Source organism: Vipera berus (genome assembly GCF_964194415.1).
Source record: "Vipera berus genome assembly, chromosome: 11".
NCBI lineage: Eukaryota > Metazoa > Chordata > Lepidosauria > Squamata > Viperidae > Vipera > Vipera berus.
In genome coordinates, this window is record NC_138214.1 from 16,165,919 (window position 1) to 16,180,982 (window position 15,064).

The 15,064-nt window shown below is 44.4% G+C and overlaps 1 protein-coding gene across 1 annotated transcript in view; it reads left to right on the forward strand.

Annotated features, from left to right (window-relative positions):
- Positions 1-15,064, forward strand: part of ARHGEF9 (Cdc42 guanine nucleotide exchange factor 9) — a 267,659-nt gene that overhangs the window by 232,427 nt on the left and 20,168 nt on the right. Inside the window, exon 9 of the mRNA XM_081336695.1 lies at positions 9,924-10,055. Within this exon, the coding sequence (XP_081192821.1) occupies positions 9,924-10,055 (132 nt within the window). The remainder of the gene's footprint in view (positions 1-9,923; positions 10,056-15,064) is intronic.

Sequence of the window (15,064 nt, forward strand, 5' to 3'; positions counted from 1 at the left end):
GAGATTTTTCTAGAAATGGGATAATGAGATGTGATAAAGTCATCCTTCTCGAATGCAAAACAAACACACAACATATCGTACACACACCCCTTTGCACCACCCTGTGCCCTCAATTCTGTTGCTTTCACCATACTTTACCGTAGGTTAGGCTTAGTTTGACATGATAGCAGTCTTCCGAGATTTGAGGCGCTGCCACGAAGACAAGGGGGTTCACCTATTTTCCAAAGCTCCTGAAGGCAGGACAAGAAACAGGATGGAAACTAATCAAGGAGAGAAGCAACCTAGAGACAAATTTGACCCCCTTCTCTTCTTTGTGGCAGCCCCTCAAATATTGGCACCCTGCTATCATATCACTTTATTCCTTCTTTTGCTTAGACTAGACACACCCAATTCCTGCAACTGTTCTTCGTATATGTTAACCTCCAGGCCCCTGATCATCTTTATTGCTCTTCTCTGCACACTTCCTGGAGTCTCAACATCTTTTTCACATCATGGCGACCAAAACTGGATGCAGAATTCCAGGTGCGGTCTCGTCAAGGCATTATAAAGCAACACTAAAGCTTCATGATCTTGACTCTTTCCCTCTGGTAATGCAGGTGTACGTCTTCTCACCTAGACCAGCCTTTCTCAACGTTGGCAACTGCTATGTGCTACCCTGCCAGCATTCCAGAAGTGCAGCTCCACATATCTTAAAGTTGCCAAGGTGGCAAACCACTGATTTAGACCCTTCCCTTGATGAATTGGCTTGTCTCACAGAAACCCCCAAATGGGTTACAAGCTTATTTTTTCTAGCCACTTCTTATGGCTCATAATTGGTAAGAAAGCCACTGAGGTCTCTTTCCACTGGCCATGGTTCCTTTCTTCTGATTAGCACATCTAATTAGTATGACATGACACCCTCTGTATTACATCCTAATTCATTTCTATGTTCTCATTCTCTAAGTGGTTTTTTGGCACATCCCGGCATTATCAAATTCTAGGAAAATAACGAACTGTACAGAAACTTAATTTGTGCTGTCCCTTTAAATTGCTCCTGTCTGCTGCTCCTTCCTGTTATTTGTGATGCTTCTAATGAAAACCTCTGTGCTCTTAATTATGTAACATACGGGGGGGGGGGAGCGATGCTGCATTATCAAATCCAGAGGTCAGTGTGAATAAAAGTGTGATCCACGTAGCCCAGCGTCCCTTTTTTTTGTTTCAACGCTCAAGCAGAGTGAGGAGATAGGACCTCCTGGGGTGGGGTGGGGGTGGGGGAAAGGTGGGGAGGGGGGAAACAGCATTGCTACCCCTCCTCCAACCTACTGCCAGAAGCAGAATGAAAAAGAGAGGGCTTGCTCTGTCCCTCTTCTTTTCATTCTCTTCTTTCTGTCACCTAGAAGGTTAATCAAGTAATCAGCCGCTCGTTAGCGCACAAGAGCTCTAGAGATGGAAAACATTTGCTTTATTTTATTTATTTATTTTATTGGATTATATACCGCCCTTCTCCCGAAGGACTCGGGGCGGTGTACAGGGCAGTTAAAACACAATATACAAGGTTAAAAATAAATTAAATTCAATTAGCCCCAACAAGTAAATCACATTCTAAAAATTTAAAATCCCAATCCCTCAGTCCAGGCCCGCAAGCTCAAATAACCAAGTTTTCAGGTGGCGGTGAAAAGAACGAAGGTCGGGAGCCATCTGGAGCTCAACAGGGAGTTGGTTCCAGAGGGCAGGCGCTCCCACAGAGAATGCTCTCCCCCTGGGGGAGGCCAGTCGGCATTCCCTGGCCAACGGCAGCCTGAGGAGGCCCTCTCTGTGGGAGCGCACAGGACGATGGGAGGTTGACGCCGGCAGAAGGTGCTCCCGTAACTAATCCGGACCCATGCCATTTAGGGCTTTATAGGTCATCACCAGCACCTTGAATCTCACCCAGAGGGCAACTGGAAGCCAATGCAGCTCGCGGAGCAGAGCTGTTATATGGGAGTATCAGGAGACTGCCATCACAACTCGCGCGGCTTTACAGAATAATACAACCCAAAGCAAGGCTGCCTGATTCCAAGCAACCTGGTCCCTCTGGGGAGGAGGAACAGCAGTTTTGCAGGTGTTTTTTGCACAAGGAGCTTGGTCATCCATGACACTTCTTTGGAGAATGAACTATTGCAGAGTTCTTCATTTTTCACTCATCTGGATCCTTATATGAGGCTGTAGGGGCGAGGAAGGCTTGTTCCCGTTGCCTAAAATCCTGCAAGAAAAAGGAGGGGGTTTTGATGAGGAGGAAGGCCTCTAGAGATGATTGTATAGTCATAGAAAGACAGAGCTGGAAGGTCTTCTAGTCCAACCCTTCTACTGTCCCAGAGTGTAAGGGAAGGCGGTAGAGCCTGGGGGCGGAGTTAAAAAAAGACATCAGCCTAGAATCCCTACATAGCCACAAGCGGACTAAGATCACCTTCCCCTTGAATTCCATTGACTTTTATTTAGCTCCACGCAGGTGCTGACCATAGGTTGAGAAGATTCCTGTCCATAGGGTTTTAGCAATCGGTTTAATTCATACGTGGACCTGGTCTTTTGCATCTGACATGGACAGCCTTGAAAACCTCCAGCAATGGACTATCCACAACTCCAGGGGTCAAGTTGTTCTTTTGATTAGTCCTTCTCATTGTCAAGGGATGCGGTGGCTCAGTGGGTTAGGATGCTGAGCTTGTCTATTGGAAGGTCGGCAGTTTGGCGGGTCGAATCCCGAGTGCCGCGTAACAGAGTGAGCGTCTGTTACTCGTCCCAGCTTCTGCCATCCTAGCAGTTCGAAAGCACGTAAAAATGCAAGTAGAAAAATAGGGACCCCTATGGTGGGAAGGTAACAGGGCTCCGTGCGCCTTTGGTGTCTAGTCATGCCGGCCACATGACCACGGAGACGTCCTCGGACATGCGCTGGCTCTTCGGCTTTGAAACGGAGATGAGCACAGGCCCCTAGAGTTGGAAATGACTAGCCCGCGTGTGCGGGGGAACCTTTACCTTTACCTCTCATTGTCAACAATTGTATTGCCAATTGCATTCATCCTGGAGCCAGACAGATAGGTGAGCTTGGTTGGATGGTCACTTTCAAGAGGTCCATTTAGCAGGTGGAGGTTTAGCTTAAAGACTGAGCCACTTGAAGCCTGCAAAGTTTGATTCTGATGCTCTGAGCAACGGGTGAGAAGACATCCATCGTCTTCTGGGCTGGGAGGCAAACATTTGGGCTTTGTGTAGAGGATGTGGTTGTTCAGGCCCAATCTAGCATTGAGGTCCCTTCCCAGGACTACAGAGGCATTTGGCTTCATCAACATTAGATCAGTAGCAGATATTTCCTGCTCTGATCTGGGCTTTCTGCCTCATTGGGAGCAAATAAGAATTTATTCTCAGCAGGATACCATAGTTAAATTGGATTGACACCACCACGGGATATGTCTTGAGTGGATGGTTTGTGATCATTTGGTCCCACTAGGAGGCTTGATGGCAGACAGTTGCCCTCACCAAAGAAGTTGCTCTTCAGAGCCTCTTTGATCTTGATCTCCAAATCTCTTCTTTAATGTCCAAGGGAGCCATTGCTTCAAGGAGGGTGAGATTTGCTCTTAGGACGCGGGTGATCCCCCTGAAACTATGCAAGATTTAGATGCATCTGTTTAAAAGCTACAGGCGATCCGTTGGCCTGAGAGAAATGGTTAGTTTAACAGGGCAAGCCACTAGCATCTAAAATGACCCCACTCCCTTCCAACCCTGATGATGTTACTTAGTTTGGTGCCACCGGTCAGAGAATGTCGTCTGGTGGCCCCCAGGGGGAGGTCCTTCTCTGTGGGCGCTCTGGATTTATGGAATCGGTTGCCGGTTGAGCTCCGGATGGCGCCCGACCTTCGCTCCTTCCGACGCGATCTGAAGACTTATTTGTTCGAACAAGCCGGCCTGGCCTGATGGGGGATGGGTTGGGATTTTACTGTTGTTTTTAATATATCTATTTATTGTTTTAGCTGGGCATTGTGTTTAATTCTTTTTAACTTTTGTATCTTTGTATTTTTATATGTTTGCCCTGTTCACCGCCCAGAGTCCTTCGGGAGAAGGGCGGTATATAAATAAAATTATTAAAATTATTAATTAAATTATTAAATATCTGCCAGAAAACAACCAAGCTCAGAGAGCGCTCAGGACCCGCCCACAGCATTGGGCCATTGTTTACCAGCCACTGCATAGATGCCTAATTCTTCCTCCCTCACAATGAAATGCCTGAAGTCAAGATTATATCATCTTCCTTTGTGCATTCTTTTTTCTCTCTGGCAGTTGTCCCTGAGGGCCACACAGACACACACCTACTTGCACCGCATTGGGGAAAGTTATTCTTAGATGTGGAGATTTGCATATTCATCACTGCTGTGGAGTCAGTGGGATTTTGCCATTCTCTGCCACTAATAATAATCTTTAACTGCGTCACCGTCACTCTAGCATTCTCGGGTTCCCTTTAGGGTGGCACGGACTTTCCAAATGCTGCTTCCCTTGGGAAGCAAGGAGATTTTACATGGCGTGTGATATCTGGGTGAAGGAGAGAAAGTGCTGGGGATTTGGGCAGCTGGCTTCTAAATGGGTTGTTCTTGGAGATGAACTCTGGGTGGGGATGGTACAACTGAATTGAATTGAATTGAATTGATTAAATTTATATGCCGCCCTTCTCCCTAAGGACTCAGGGCGGCTCACAACAATAAAAAGTTAAAAAAACATAAGATACAAAATTTTAAAAAGAATTAAACAAAATATAATAAATACATAACGATTAACCCAATAAAACCAAATTTAAAACTATAGTCAGTCCAGGCCTGCTTGTTGGAACAACCAAGTCTTCAGGTCACGGCGGAAGGACCAAAGGTCAGGGGCCATCCGCAGCTCCGGAGGCAACTCATTCCAGAGGGTCGGCACACCCACAGAGAAGGCTCTCCCCCTGGGGGGTCGCCAGCCAGCACTGCTTAGCCGACGGAACCCTGAGGAGGCCGACTCTGTGGGAGCGAACCGGGCGATGGGAGGTTGACAATGGCAGCAGGTGGTCTCGCAAGTACCCCGGGCCTAAGCCATGCCCTGCCCTCTTGAGTCTTTTGTCAAATGTTGCCTCCAAGGACCAGGTGATTCTTCTGGAGCACCTTCAGGACTGAGAGTGGAGGACACTGTTTTGCAGTGGGTGGGGTTTTTTTCCTTCTTTCGTGGTGAATTCTGGTGAATGTTAGTGTGGAAGAAGAGGAGAGGTCCAACCTTAGTCCATTCTTGTGTGGGGTGCCTCGGTATTTGGGTCTCTCATGGTTCTTCTTTAACGTCTGCTTGAAAGTTTTGGGTGAGATCGTTTGGCAGGATGGGATGCAGCAACATCAGCATCTTGAGGATGCACTATTACACATCTCCATCCCTGCTCAGGCAGGCATTGTTGTTCAGATGTTGACCAGTGTCTACCAGATATGGGGAGGAACTGATTCCAACTCAATGCTAGTTTATGGATTGACTCAGGGTTTTGGGCCTCCCTGGGTCCTGAGATGTCACATTTTACTCTCAAGGGAAGAGCACTCCCCTCCACAGAGCTGGCATGCAATTTAGACTCCTCGTGGATTCACTACTCTTGCTGAAGGAGCAGGTAGCAATGCTAGCTACTGGTAGGTGGACCTTTACACAGATCCATCTTGTGCACCAGTTGTGCCCATTACTGGATTGGGAAGCCTTGTTCATTGTCGTTTATGCCTTGATGACTTCCTGGTTGGATTACTGAAATATGCTCTACCTGGGGCTGACCTTGAAGACCATCCAGAAATTATAATTGGTCCAGAAGGCTGCAGTTTATGCAGTGCTGAGTGCCCCTCAGTTTGCTGCTGTTTATGTTGTGCTGGCTGCTATCCAACTCATAGGCACTGGAATTAGGTAAGGCTGGAGCTCAGTGACTGGGTTTGTTATCTATTGGAAAATGTTCATTTAGAACCCGGGAGTTGCATGTTTTTGTTTTTATTTATTTAGGAATATTGTTTTCTATTAGCTTTGTCTTTAACGTTCTTACCACTGCTACTGTGAGCTGCCCAGAGTTATGGCACATAAGATGAACAGTTCTCTAAGTGTCTTTAAATAAATGGACAGTCCAAGTTCTTCTGTTTGTCCTTAAATGAACTCTGGTTATCTCTAGCTTCTTAGACACTGCATGAGAGTCCTTGTTTTAAAAGAGTCTGAAAAACAAGCTGTGTGGACTGGATTGTCCCCTTCTTTAAGACCTGCCTTTAATTCACATGATCGGTCTGGCTGCTTTGCTTTGGGAAGGTGGCTTTGTGATATAATCTGTCTTGAAAGTCAAATGACCCACCTCTGGGTGTGAATTTGATTCCTATATTAAGTCAGCTCAAAGGCTATGATGGAACTGAAAAGACAAAGTGAGATTTTATTTTATTTATTATTTTTTATTTTTTTATTACATTTATATCCCGCCCTTCTCCGAAGACTCAGGGCGGCTTACAAGCTTAGCAGTAGCCTTCATTCTATGTATATGCCTGCTTGTTAGGGCTTTCACACAAACACCCCCCAAACGGCATTATTACAAAGTCAGCTTATTGCCCCCAACAATCTGGGTCCTCATTTTACCTACCTCGGAAGGATGGAAGGCTGAGTCAACCTTGAGCCTGGTGGGATGCGAACCTGCACTAATTGCAGGCAGCTGGTGTTACTTAAGGAGGCATTAGCCCACTGCTCCACCAAGGCTCCAATTATAAGAGACTATAAAGAGTTATGACAGATCTTTTCAGCACCTTGGACAGGTCACTTTAAGTAGAGTTGTATCAGCAACTTAATGTGCTTTATGAAGGCTCCCTTATTCCATCCTCTGAAGGCTTACCGTAACTATGTCTACGACCACTCATAAAGTAGAAGACCATCTAGCAGCTGCTTTCTGAATTTGATAAATGTGTCAGAGCCAGAGCCGTGGCTTAAATGATCCTTACTGGACATCAGTTCACTAGATGATTTTATTTTTATTTATTAAATTTATATGCTGTCCATCTGACGAATAGTAACTCTGTCACTTTCCACCCTAGTATCCTCAGAGCCACAGATTGGGTCAGGTTGGACAATATGGTGGCCAGGTTACCTCAGGACAGTGACCATAATCAGTTTTGGTTTCACTGATGGCTGAGTTCCTATGGCTTGCCAAGTCCTAAAATGGGATTATACTTTCATAATGGCTATAGTCATGGAAGAGGTTATACCCAAAACAGATCAATATTATTATGACTTCCTATAGTGGCTTGATTTAAACAACTTATTAAGATAATAAAGTACAGCTCCCCTACCCCCAAACACTGAACCAAACCGATTTTTAAGCTAGCTTAGTATAAATGGCACCAATCCAATCATTCTGCATGTTTTAGGGAAAGGAAATGTTTGCTCTAGAAATTCAGTACAGTGAACACACACATCCTGATTTACAGCATAAGCTCAACGTCATCAGTGTCTTATATGCTTCATTGGGGAATGTTTCTGGGAGTGTCACACACACGGTATCTATGTACTCTGTGTAGGTGTGTCTTTTGAAGGAGAGCTCTACCACCCTAGATAGGACCTGAGGTGCAGACTTTGCAAAGAAACAATCCAACACATAGTGGCAGGGTGTAAAATGCAGGCAGACAATGGACGGCACAACCAAATAGCTAGCATTGGGGACAGGAACAGCTACACAGTGTACAGGCTAGACTCACTCTGGGTCTGGATAGGAAACCCTACAGAAGGTTGTGCAAAATAAGATCACAGGCAGATACTGACCAATCAACCAGGTAGACAAAGGACCTGAAGACAGCAGAGGTGATAGCATTGCCAAGTGACAGCAACCTCAGGAAGGAAGGAGTATGTATGTATTATATGCAGTTACATAGCCTTGTAATCCTTTATTTATGGGCATCTGTGAGAGGCAAGTGACATGATGTGCATTGTGTCATTGCAGAAATAATGCAACATGACATAATTTCTCATGACATGCATGATACTACAATGGCTTTTACCAAATGCTGATAGGTCTAAGGGGGTGCTGTTAATCCAGCAGAGGTATATAAAGGGGATTTTTGTACCCTAAGGCTTTCTTTCTTGCTTACTGTTCCTGGAGCATCACAGCCAATATTCTATTTTTAGCACTTTTTCCCCCTTTATTTTCTACAACAACGCAACCTTGATGACCCATGAATGCATTAGATCCCTGCTGCCTGGAGGAGCCTCATTTTTGAAACTAGAAGGGGGGGGGATGTGAAAATTACAGCTGAGTCAAAGGCTCTTAAACCAAATTCTGCTGTAAACTTTTCAAGGCAACTTTTTTCATAACGTAAAGGAGAAAATGGAAAAGTCAAAAGGCAGCTTATTGACGGAGGATTGTAGAAGAATTACAGAGTATTTAGAGCAGGGATCCCCAACACCCAGTCTGTGGACCGGTACCGGGCTGTGGCATGCCAGCAACCGGGCCGTACAAACAAGCAAAGCCCCATCCGTGGGATGCAGGCAACACAGAAAACCACACCCCCTCCGGTCCGCGGAAAAACCTGTCTCCACCGAACCGGTCCCTGGTGCCCAAAAAGTTGGGGACTTCTGATTTAGCGGTTCAGAATCAAAAATCTCCCATAGAAACAGAGCCTGCTCCAATCTTTCCCACTTCAGTTACATAAATGCAGATGGCGTCTTTTTCCAAACATCTCAAGATACCGTGCAAGGTCTTTCGAATGGCACCAGGGCAAATGAGGAATGTTTGGGGTGCATTACAGTTAGTTCTTGACTTATGGCCACATTGGAGCCCAAGATTTCTGTTGCTAAGTGAGACATTGGTTAAGTGAATTTTGCCCCATTTTACGACCTTTCTTCTCACATTTGTTAAGTGAACCACTGAAGTTGTTAAATTGGTAACATGGATGTTGAGTGAATCTGGCTACCCCATTGACTTTGCTTATCAGAAAAATCACGTGGTGCCGGGACACTGCAACCGTCATAAATATGAACCAATTCTCAACCACTCAAATTCTGATCATGTGGCCACAGGGTAGCTGCAAAGGTTGTAAGTGTGCAAAAAAGGTCACAAGCTCTTTTTTTTCAGTGCCGTTGTAACTTTGTACCATCACCGAATTAACTGTTGTAAGTTGAGGGCTACCTGAATTGGACAACCAAGGGCTACAGAGGTTCAACTCAAAATGTTGCTGCATTGCAAACTGACCCTTGAGAATGATCCAGGTGCTATGACACTTTTGGATTTCTGATTATGGAGAGCAAAACTTGAAAAAGAAGACAGCCCATGTTTTGTACAGTATTGCTTCTTTCATGGGAAGGAAATATAAGATAGCAAGAAAAATAGGAGTGGGTAGAGAAAACTGTGAAGTGACATGTGCATGGACACAATTACCGCATTCACAGAGGAGAGCAATTGCACGTTTCAGAATCTCAAACAAGAAAGCCTTTGTGGAGGTGAAGGTATCCTTAGCAAGCAGCAGCAGCTTGCTAACCTTGGCTGGTCTCATAAGCCAAACCTGGTTAGGATTTGGGAAAGGGAAATACCTGGGAATTCTAGTGGGAAGTTGAATGAAGCATCAACCTCAATTTATTTCGTGCTATACAAAGTCAGCTGTGATTAGAGCATCATAGATAGGCCCAGAAAACAAAATAAAATGACTCATTTGCATGGGTGCCTTCATCGAGAATTGAGCTTAATTGCCGAGTATCTTTAACTTTCTAATCTATTATAGAAAACATGGTTTACATAGCTAAGGAAGAGAAGCCAGTTCTGAATAAAGCTAACCTCAGTGTAAGAATCTGCAAACCTCTTTGCTCTGGTGTTATGCTTCTGGCCCATCTGATTTCTTACTTTTTACAAAAAAGCAAAGCAAAAATCAAATGGGGACAATCATATCCGGATGGGTGATTAAGTTCTCCTTTCATTTCAGGGAGAGGACATTTTGGACCGCAGCTCTGAGTTGATCTACACGGGAGAAATGTCGTGGATATATCAGCCTTACGGACGAAGCCAGCAGCGCGTTTTCTTCCTTTTTGATCACCAGATGGTTCTTTGCAAAAAGGTGAGGACCCGTTTGAGTCTCCTCTGAATGATCAGTGAATTTGGGTTTAAGACAGGGCAAGTCAACCTGTATCCCTACGTTGTACTGGGTCCTGCAAACCCTGTTTTGCAGCTGTCTTTGTAGAACAACAGAATTGGAAGGGACCTTGGAGGTCTTCTAGTCCAACCCCCTGCTCAGGCAGGAGACCCTATACCATTCCAGACAAAGGGCTGTCCAGTCTCTTCTTGAAAAGCTCCAGGGATCTTCGTTGCTCTTCTCTGCACTCTTTCCAGAGTCTCAACAACTTTATATTGTGGCGATATATAAAATCTTGAGCCACTGAAATGGTTCAGCCCTTCCAGGCAGAGCAGACAGGAAATATGACCAGATGAGTTTATTCTACTTTTTTTGTAAGACTGTCTTAACAGAATCTTGCTAATCTGATTGTTCAAATATTCCCCAGTCTCTTTTACAGCCTGAGAAGTTAGGGAGGTTTCTTTTGAATTTCTTTCTTTGCCTGCAATGCAGCCATGGACCATGTCCTTGTCTCTTAAGGTCATTCCCACATACCATTAGAAATGGTCATTGCCAAAATTGTCAACCCTTTGGGGATTAATTCCCTTTTCCAAACAGGATCTGAGTCAGATCAAAACATTTTGATTGTGCTTAGTTGGGCGATGTTGTGGTGCCTTTGTAGCACCTGCTATGATCTTAGGATTTTTTTTAAAAAAATGTTTTTTCTTTCTCCAAAAACATGGTCACCTATCTTAGGTCAAAGACCTTCCTTCCTCTTCTTGTTTGGTCGCTAAGTCTTGTCCGACTCGTCACAACCCAAAAGATCATAGCACACTAGCCCCCGCCTCCTGACCTCCTGTCTCCCAGGGCTATTAGACACCTTCTGCCCTGATGGGCTAATCTTTGGGGGTCATGTCTTTTAACTTTTGGGGCGTCCATGGGGTGTTCTTGGCAAGGAGGCTGGAGTGGGTTGCCATTTCCTTCTCCAGTGGGCCACATTTTGTCAGAACTCTCCACCACGACCTGTCCGTCTTGGGTGGCCCTGCACGGCTTAGCTCATAGCTTCATTGAGCTGTGCAAGCGCCTTGGCCACAACATGGCAGTGATCCATGAAAAGGCCAGTCTTTCTACATCCTTCCAGAGATACATCTGAAACACACATTCATTGTAAGTGATAAAGGAAAGTACACCTCTACACATTGGCTGTTTATTTATTCTCATGAGCCACTTTCTCCAGCAAAAAAAGGTGGAAAGAAGGAAGGAAGGAAGGAAGGAAGGAAGGAAGGAAGGAAGGAAGGAAGGAAGGAAGGAAGGAAGGAAGAAGGGAGGAAGGAAGGAAGGAAGGAAGGAAGGAAGGAGGGAGGGAGGGAGGAAGGAAGGAAGGAAGGAAGGAAGAAGGGAGGGAGGGAGGGAGGGAGGGAGGGAGGGAGAGAGGAAGGAAGAAGGGAGGGAGGGAGGAAGGAAGGAAGGAAAAGGGAGGGAGGGAGGGAGGGAGGAAGGAAGGAGGAAGGAGAGAGAGATGGAATGTGTGAGTATCAAATACAAGCTAAATTTTTCAACAAATAATCAGGAAACCTTTGGCTAGATTCTTGCTTGTCTGAAAATTTTAGAGGGTAGATATCCCACCTTCTCTTTCCATTGTGAAGAAATTGCGTGGTTGTGTTAGAACATGCCCTGAAATACATGTCCTACCTGTAAACGGTATACAGATAGCATTGCAAAATTTATAGTAAAAAAATGCAGTAATTCTATTGGGAAATGTACAGTAAAAATTATGACCATGAGGAGAAAATGCGTTCAAAAGCTAGAAGATAGAGACCATTTTTTAAAAAAATGAAATCTCAAAGCCTCAGCAGTCAAGAATATCTTTCCAACTTGGACATTGAACATGCCCCAATTTATATTGATTTGTCTATCATTAGATTTATTTCCAGGAAAGTATGATGGATATGTAGTTTTGGTATCCGAAGCAGAACATCCAGATTCAGTCACAGTTTTGTTCCGTATAGCGTCAACCTTGTGAACTCTCAACTTTCCTCTTTCTGCTATGACTTCAAAATGGACAGTGATTAATATTTATATTGATACATATGTATCAGCATAGGTATATACAATATGTGTATATGTACATATGTATGTATGCATATATGTAGCATTTACATGTGTGTGTGTGTGTGTGTGTGTGTGAGTGTGTTTGTGTGTGTGTGATGTGTGTTTATGGGTAGATACATACTTTCTTTTGAGAGCAGGGATCAAAATTTCATTTTTAATCTGGGCCAGTGTGCTCGTAGTAAAATGGACAATAAAGGATATCTTATCTAGCTTAAAAGATTCCTCGAATGGCAAGAGGTGGTTTTAGATGAGCTAGTCCTGAAATCAGTCTCCCCCATTAGTAATTTTCCATTGCACCTAAACTGTATTTTTCTTGGAAGGGTTTTAGAATTTGTATAGATGGAATCAAGTCGAGGTGATTCCTTTCTGGATTGGGTCTGTAGCGGTGGAGGAAGCAGCCATGATTTCATGAGCAGCGGGTCATATGCGGATACCTTAAGTCAGGGGTAGGTAACCTTGGCCCTTTTATGATTCGTGGACTTCAACTCCCAGAATTCCTGAGCCATCCACGCTGAGAGGAAAGGGAGAGGTTTCCAAGCTGAGCCAGGCTGGCTCAGGAATTCTGGGAGTTGAAGTCCACGAGTCATGAAGGGGCCATAGTTCCCCCATGCTGGCTCAGGAATTCTGGGAGTTGAAGTTCACGAGCCATAAAAGAGCCAAGGTTGCCTATCCCTACCTTAAGTCTATCCCTCACCTCACCAGGGAATCCAGAGGAGGCCAAAATAAATTATTCCTCTTGTGGATCCGCCTTGGATCCCTTTTCTTCATGACTCCATCTTTGAAGCTGGGGCTAATTAATAAATAAGGTCTGGTGTCAGAAGCTGAGCATCATGGCTTCAGCTGGGAAGTTCCGTTTACAAGGCCAAAGTTGGTCCTCCTTTCAGATTATTCAATTAACTCTGATGCAGTTCCCCGAGTCTCAGTAAAAGTGTATCCAAATGACTCATTCACTCCGTTGTGTGTGCTGTCTGTGCCATACAAAGTCAAAAGCTGATACAGGTAGTCCTTGACTTACAACAGTTCATTTAAGTGACCATTCGAAGTGACAACGAGGCTGAAAAAAGTGACTTATGACCCCTTTTCACACTTACGACCGTTGCAGAATGCCCATGTTCACACAATCAAAATTGGCAACTGGTTCCTATTTATGATGGTCGTGGCGTCCCCCGGAGGGGGGGTGTCACATGATCCCCCTTTGCAACCTTCTGACAAGCAAAGCCAATGTGGGGAAGCCGGATTCATTTAACATCCGTGTGACTAACTTTTAACAATTGCAGTGATTTGTTGAGCAATTGTGGCAAGCAAGGTTGTGAAATGGGACCAAGGTCATTTAACCAGTGTCTCACTTAGCGACATAAATTTTGGGCTCAGTTGTGGTCGTAAGTCGAGAACTACCTGTAACGCACCCCCCCCCCCAAAATTCCTCATTTGCCCTGGTGATTCAACCGCGGTCATAAAGTGAGGGCCAGTTGTAGCAAGCCGTTGTATTAGCAGCTTGTGTGATTTTAATAAATGTGACATTTTTACCGGTTTAATCAGTAAAAAAATTCCTCTTGGCTAGGCATTTGATTTTAGCATTCCAAAATGATTTTGAATTCAGCCGCTTCCCCCCCCCCAGTGTTTTGGATCTAAATCTTTACATGGCATCATGCTGTTAATCTGTGGGCTTTTCATTCCTGAAATGTATTTACATTTTTCGCCTTCTCTCCATTTCAACTTTCAAGGGAGCTCTGATAAAACAGAATAAAATCAGACTTGGTAAAATCTATTTTATGTAGCGTTGCTATGAATCTCTAGAGGCAGGTCTATACATCAGTATCATTGCAACCTAAAATGGAATAAAGATGCAGAGGAAATGCAGACTGTGACAGATTGCACAGGTTGAAATTCTAGAATTCGTTTAAGACGTTCTCCTGTTTAGACCAACAGCAGGCTGTGTGATCGAGTAAACTTTATAGCTAAAATAAAGACAAGGGTGATCTGCCCCTGCTTCAAGTTGTAACTCAGTTCTTTTGTTGGTCAGGTGTTGGACTGTCTGTGATACCTTGACACAATAATACCACAGATCAGCATTCACCAGGGCCTGAGAATCAAGGGATCCCATGAAGCAGTGCTAGGTTTGAGAGATTTATGAGACAAAACAAGAAACCCAAGAGCATGTCTGAAGTAGTGGTTAAAGGTACCAGGCCCCAAACTGGGTGACCGGGAGTTCTAGTCCTGCCTTAGTCCTGAAGGAGGCAATGGCAAACCACTTCTGAAAATGTTGCCAAGAAAATTGCAGGGACTAAGCCAGGCAGTTGCCAGAAGTCATGACTGATTTGAAGAGGAAGGAAAGGAAGGAAGGAAGGAAGGAAGGAAGGAAGGAAGGAAGGAAGGAAGGAAGGAAGGAAGGAAGGAAGGAAGGAAGGAAGGAAGGAAAAGATAAAGCGATTGAAAGAAGAAAGAAAAAATAAAAAGATGGGAGGGAGGAAGGAGGGATGGAAGGAAGGAAAGATAAAGTGATTGAAAGAACAAAGAAAAAAATAAAAAGAGATGGGAGGGAGGAAGGAAGGATAAAACTATTGAAAGAAGGAAGGAAAAGATAAAAAGACAAGGAAGGAAGGAAGGAAGGAAGGAAGGAAGGAAGGAAGGAAGGAAGGAAAGATAAAGCGATTGAAAGAAGAAAGAAAAAATAAAAAGATGGGAGAGAGGAAGGAGGGATGGAAGGAAGGAAAGATAAAGTGATTGAAAGAACAAAGAAAAAAATAAAAAGAGATGGGAGGGAGGAAGGAAGGAAGGATAAAGCTATTGAAAGAAGGAAGGAAAAGATAAAAAGACAAGGAAGGAAGGAAGGAAGGAAGGAAGGAAGGAAGGAAGGAAGGAAGGAAGGAAGGAAGGAAGGAAGGAAGGAAGGAAGGAAGGCT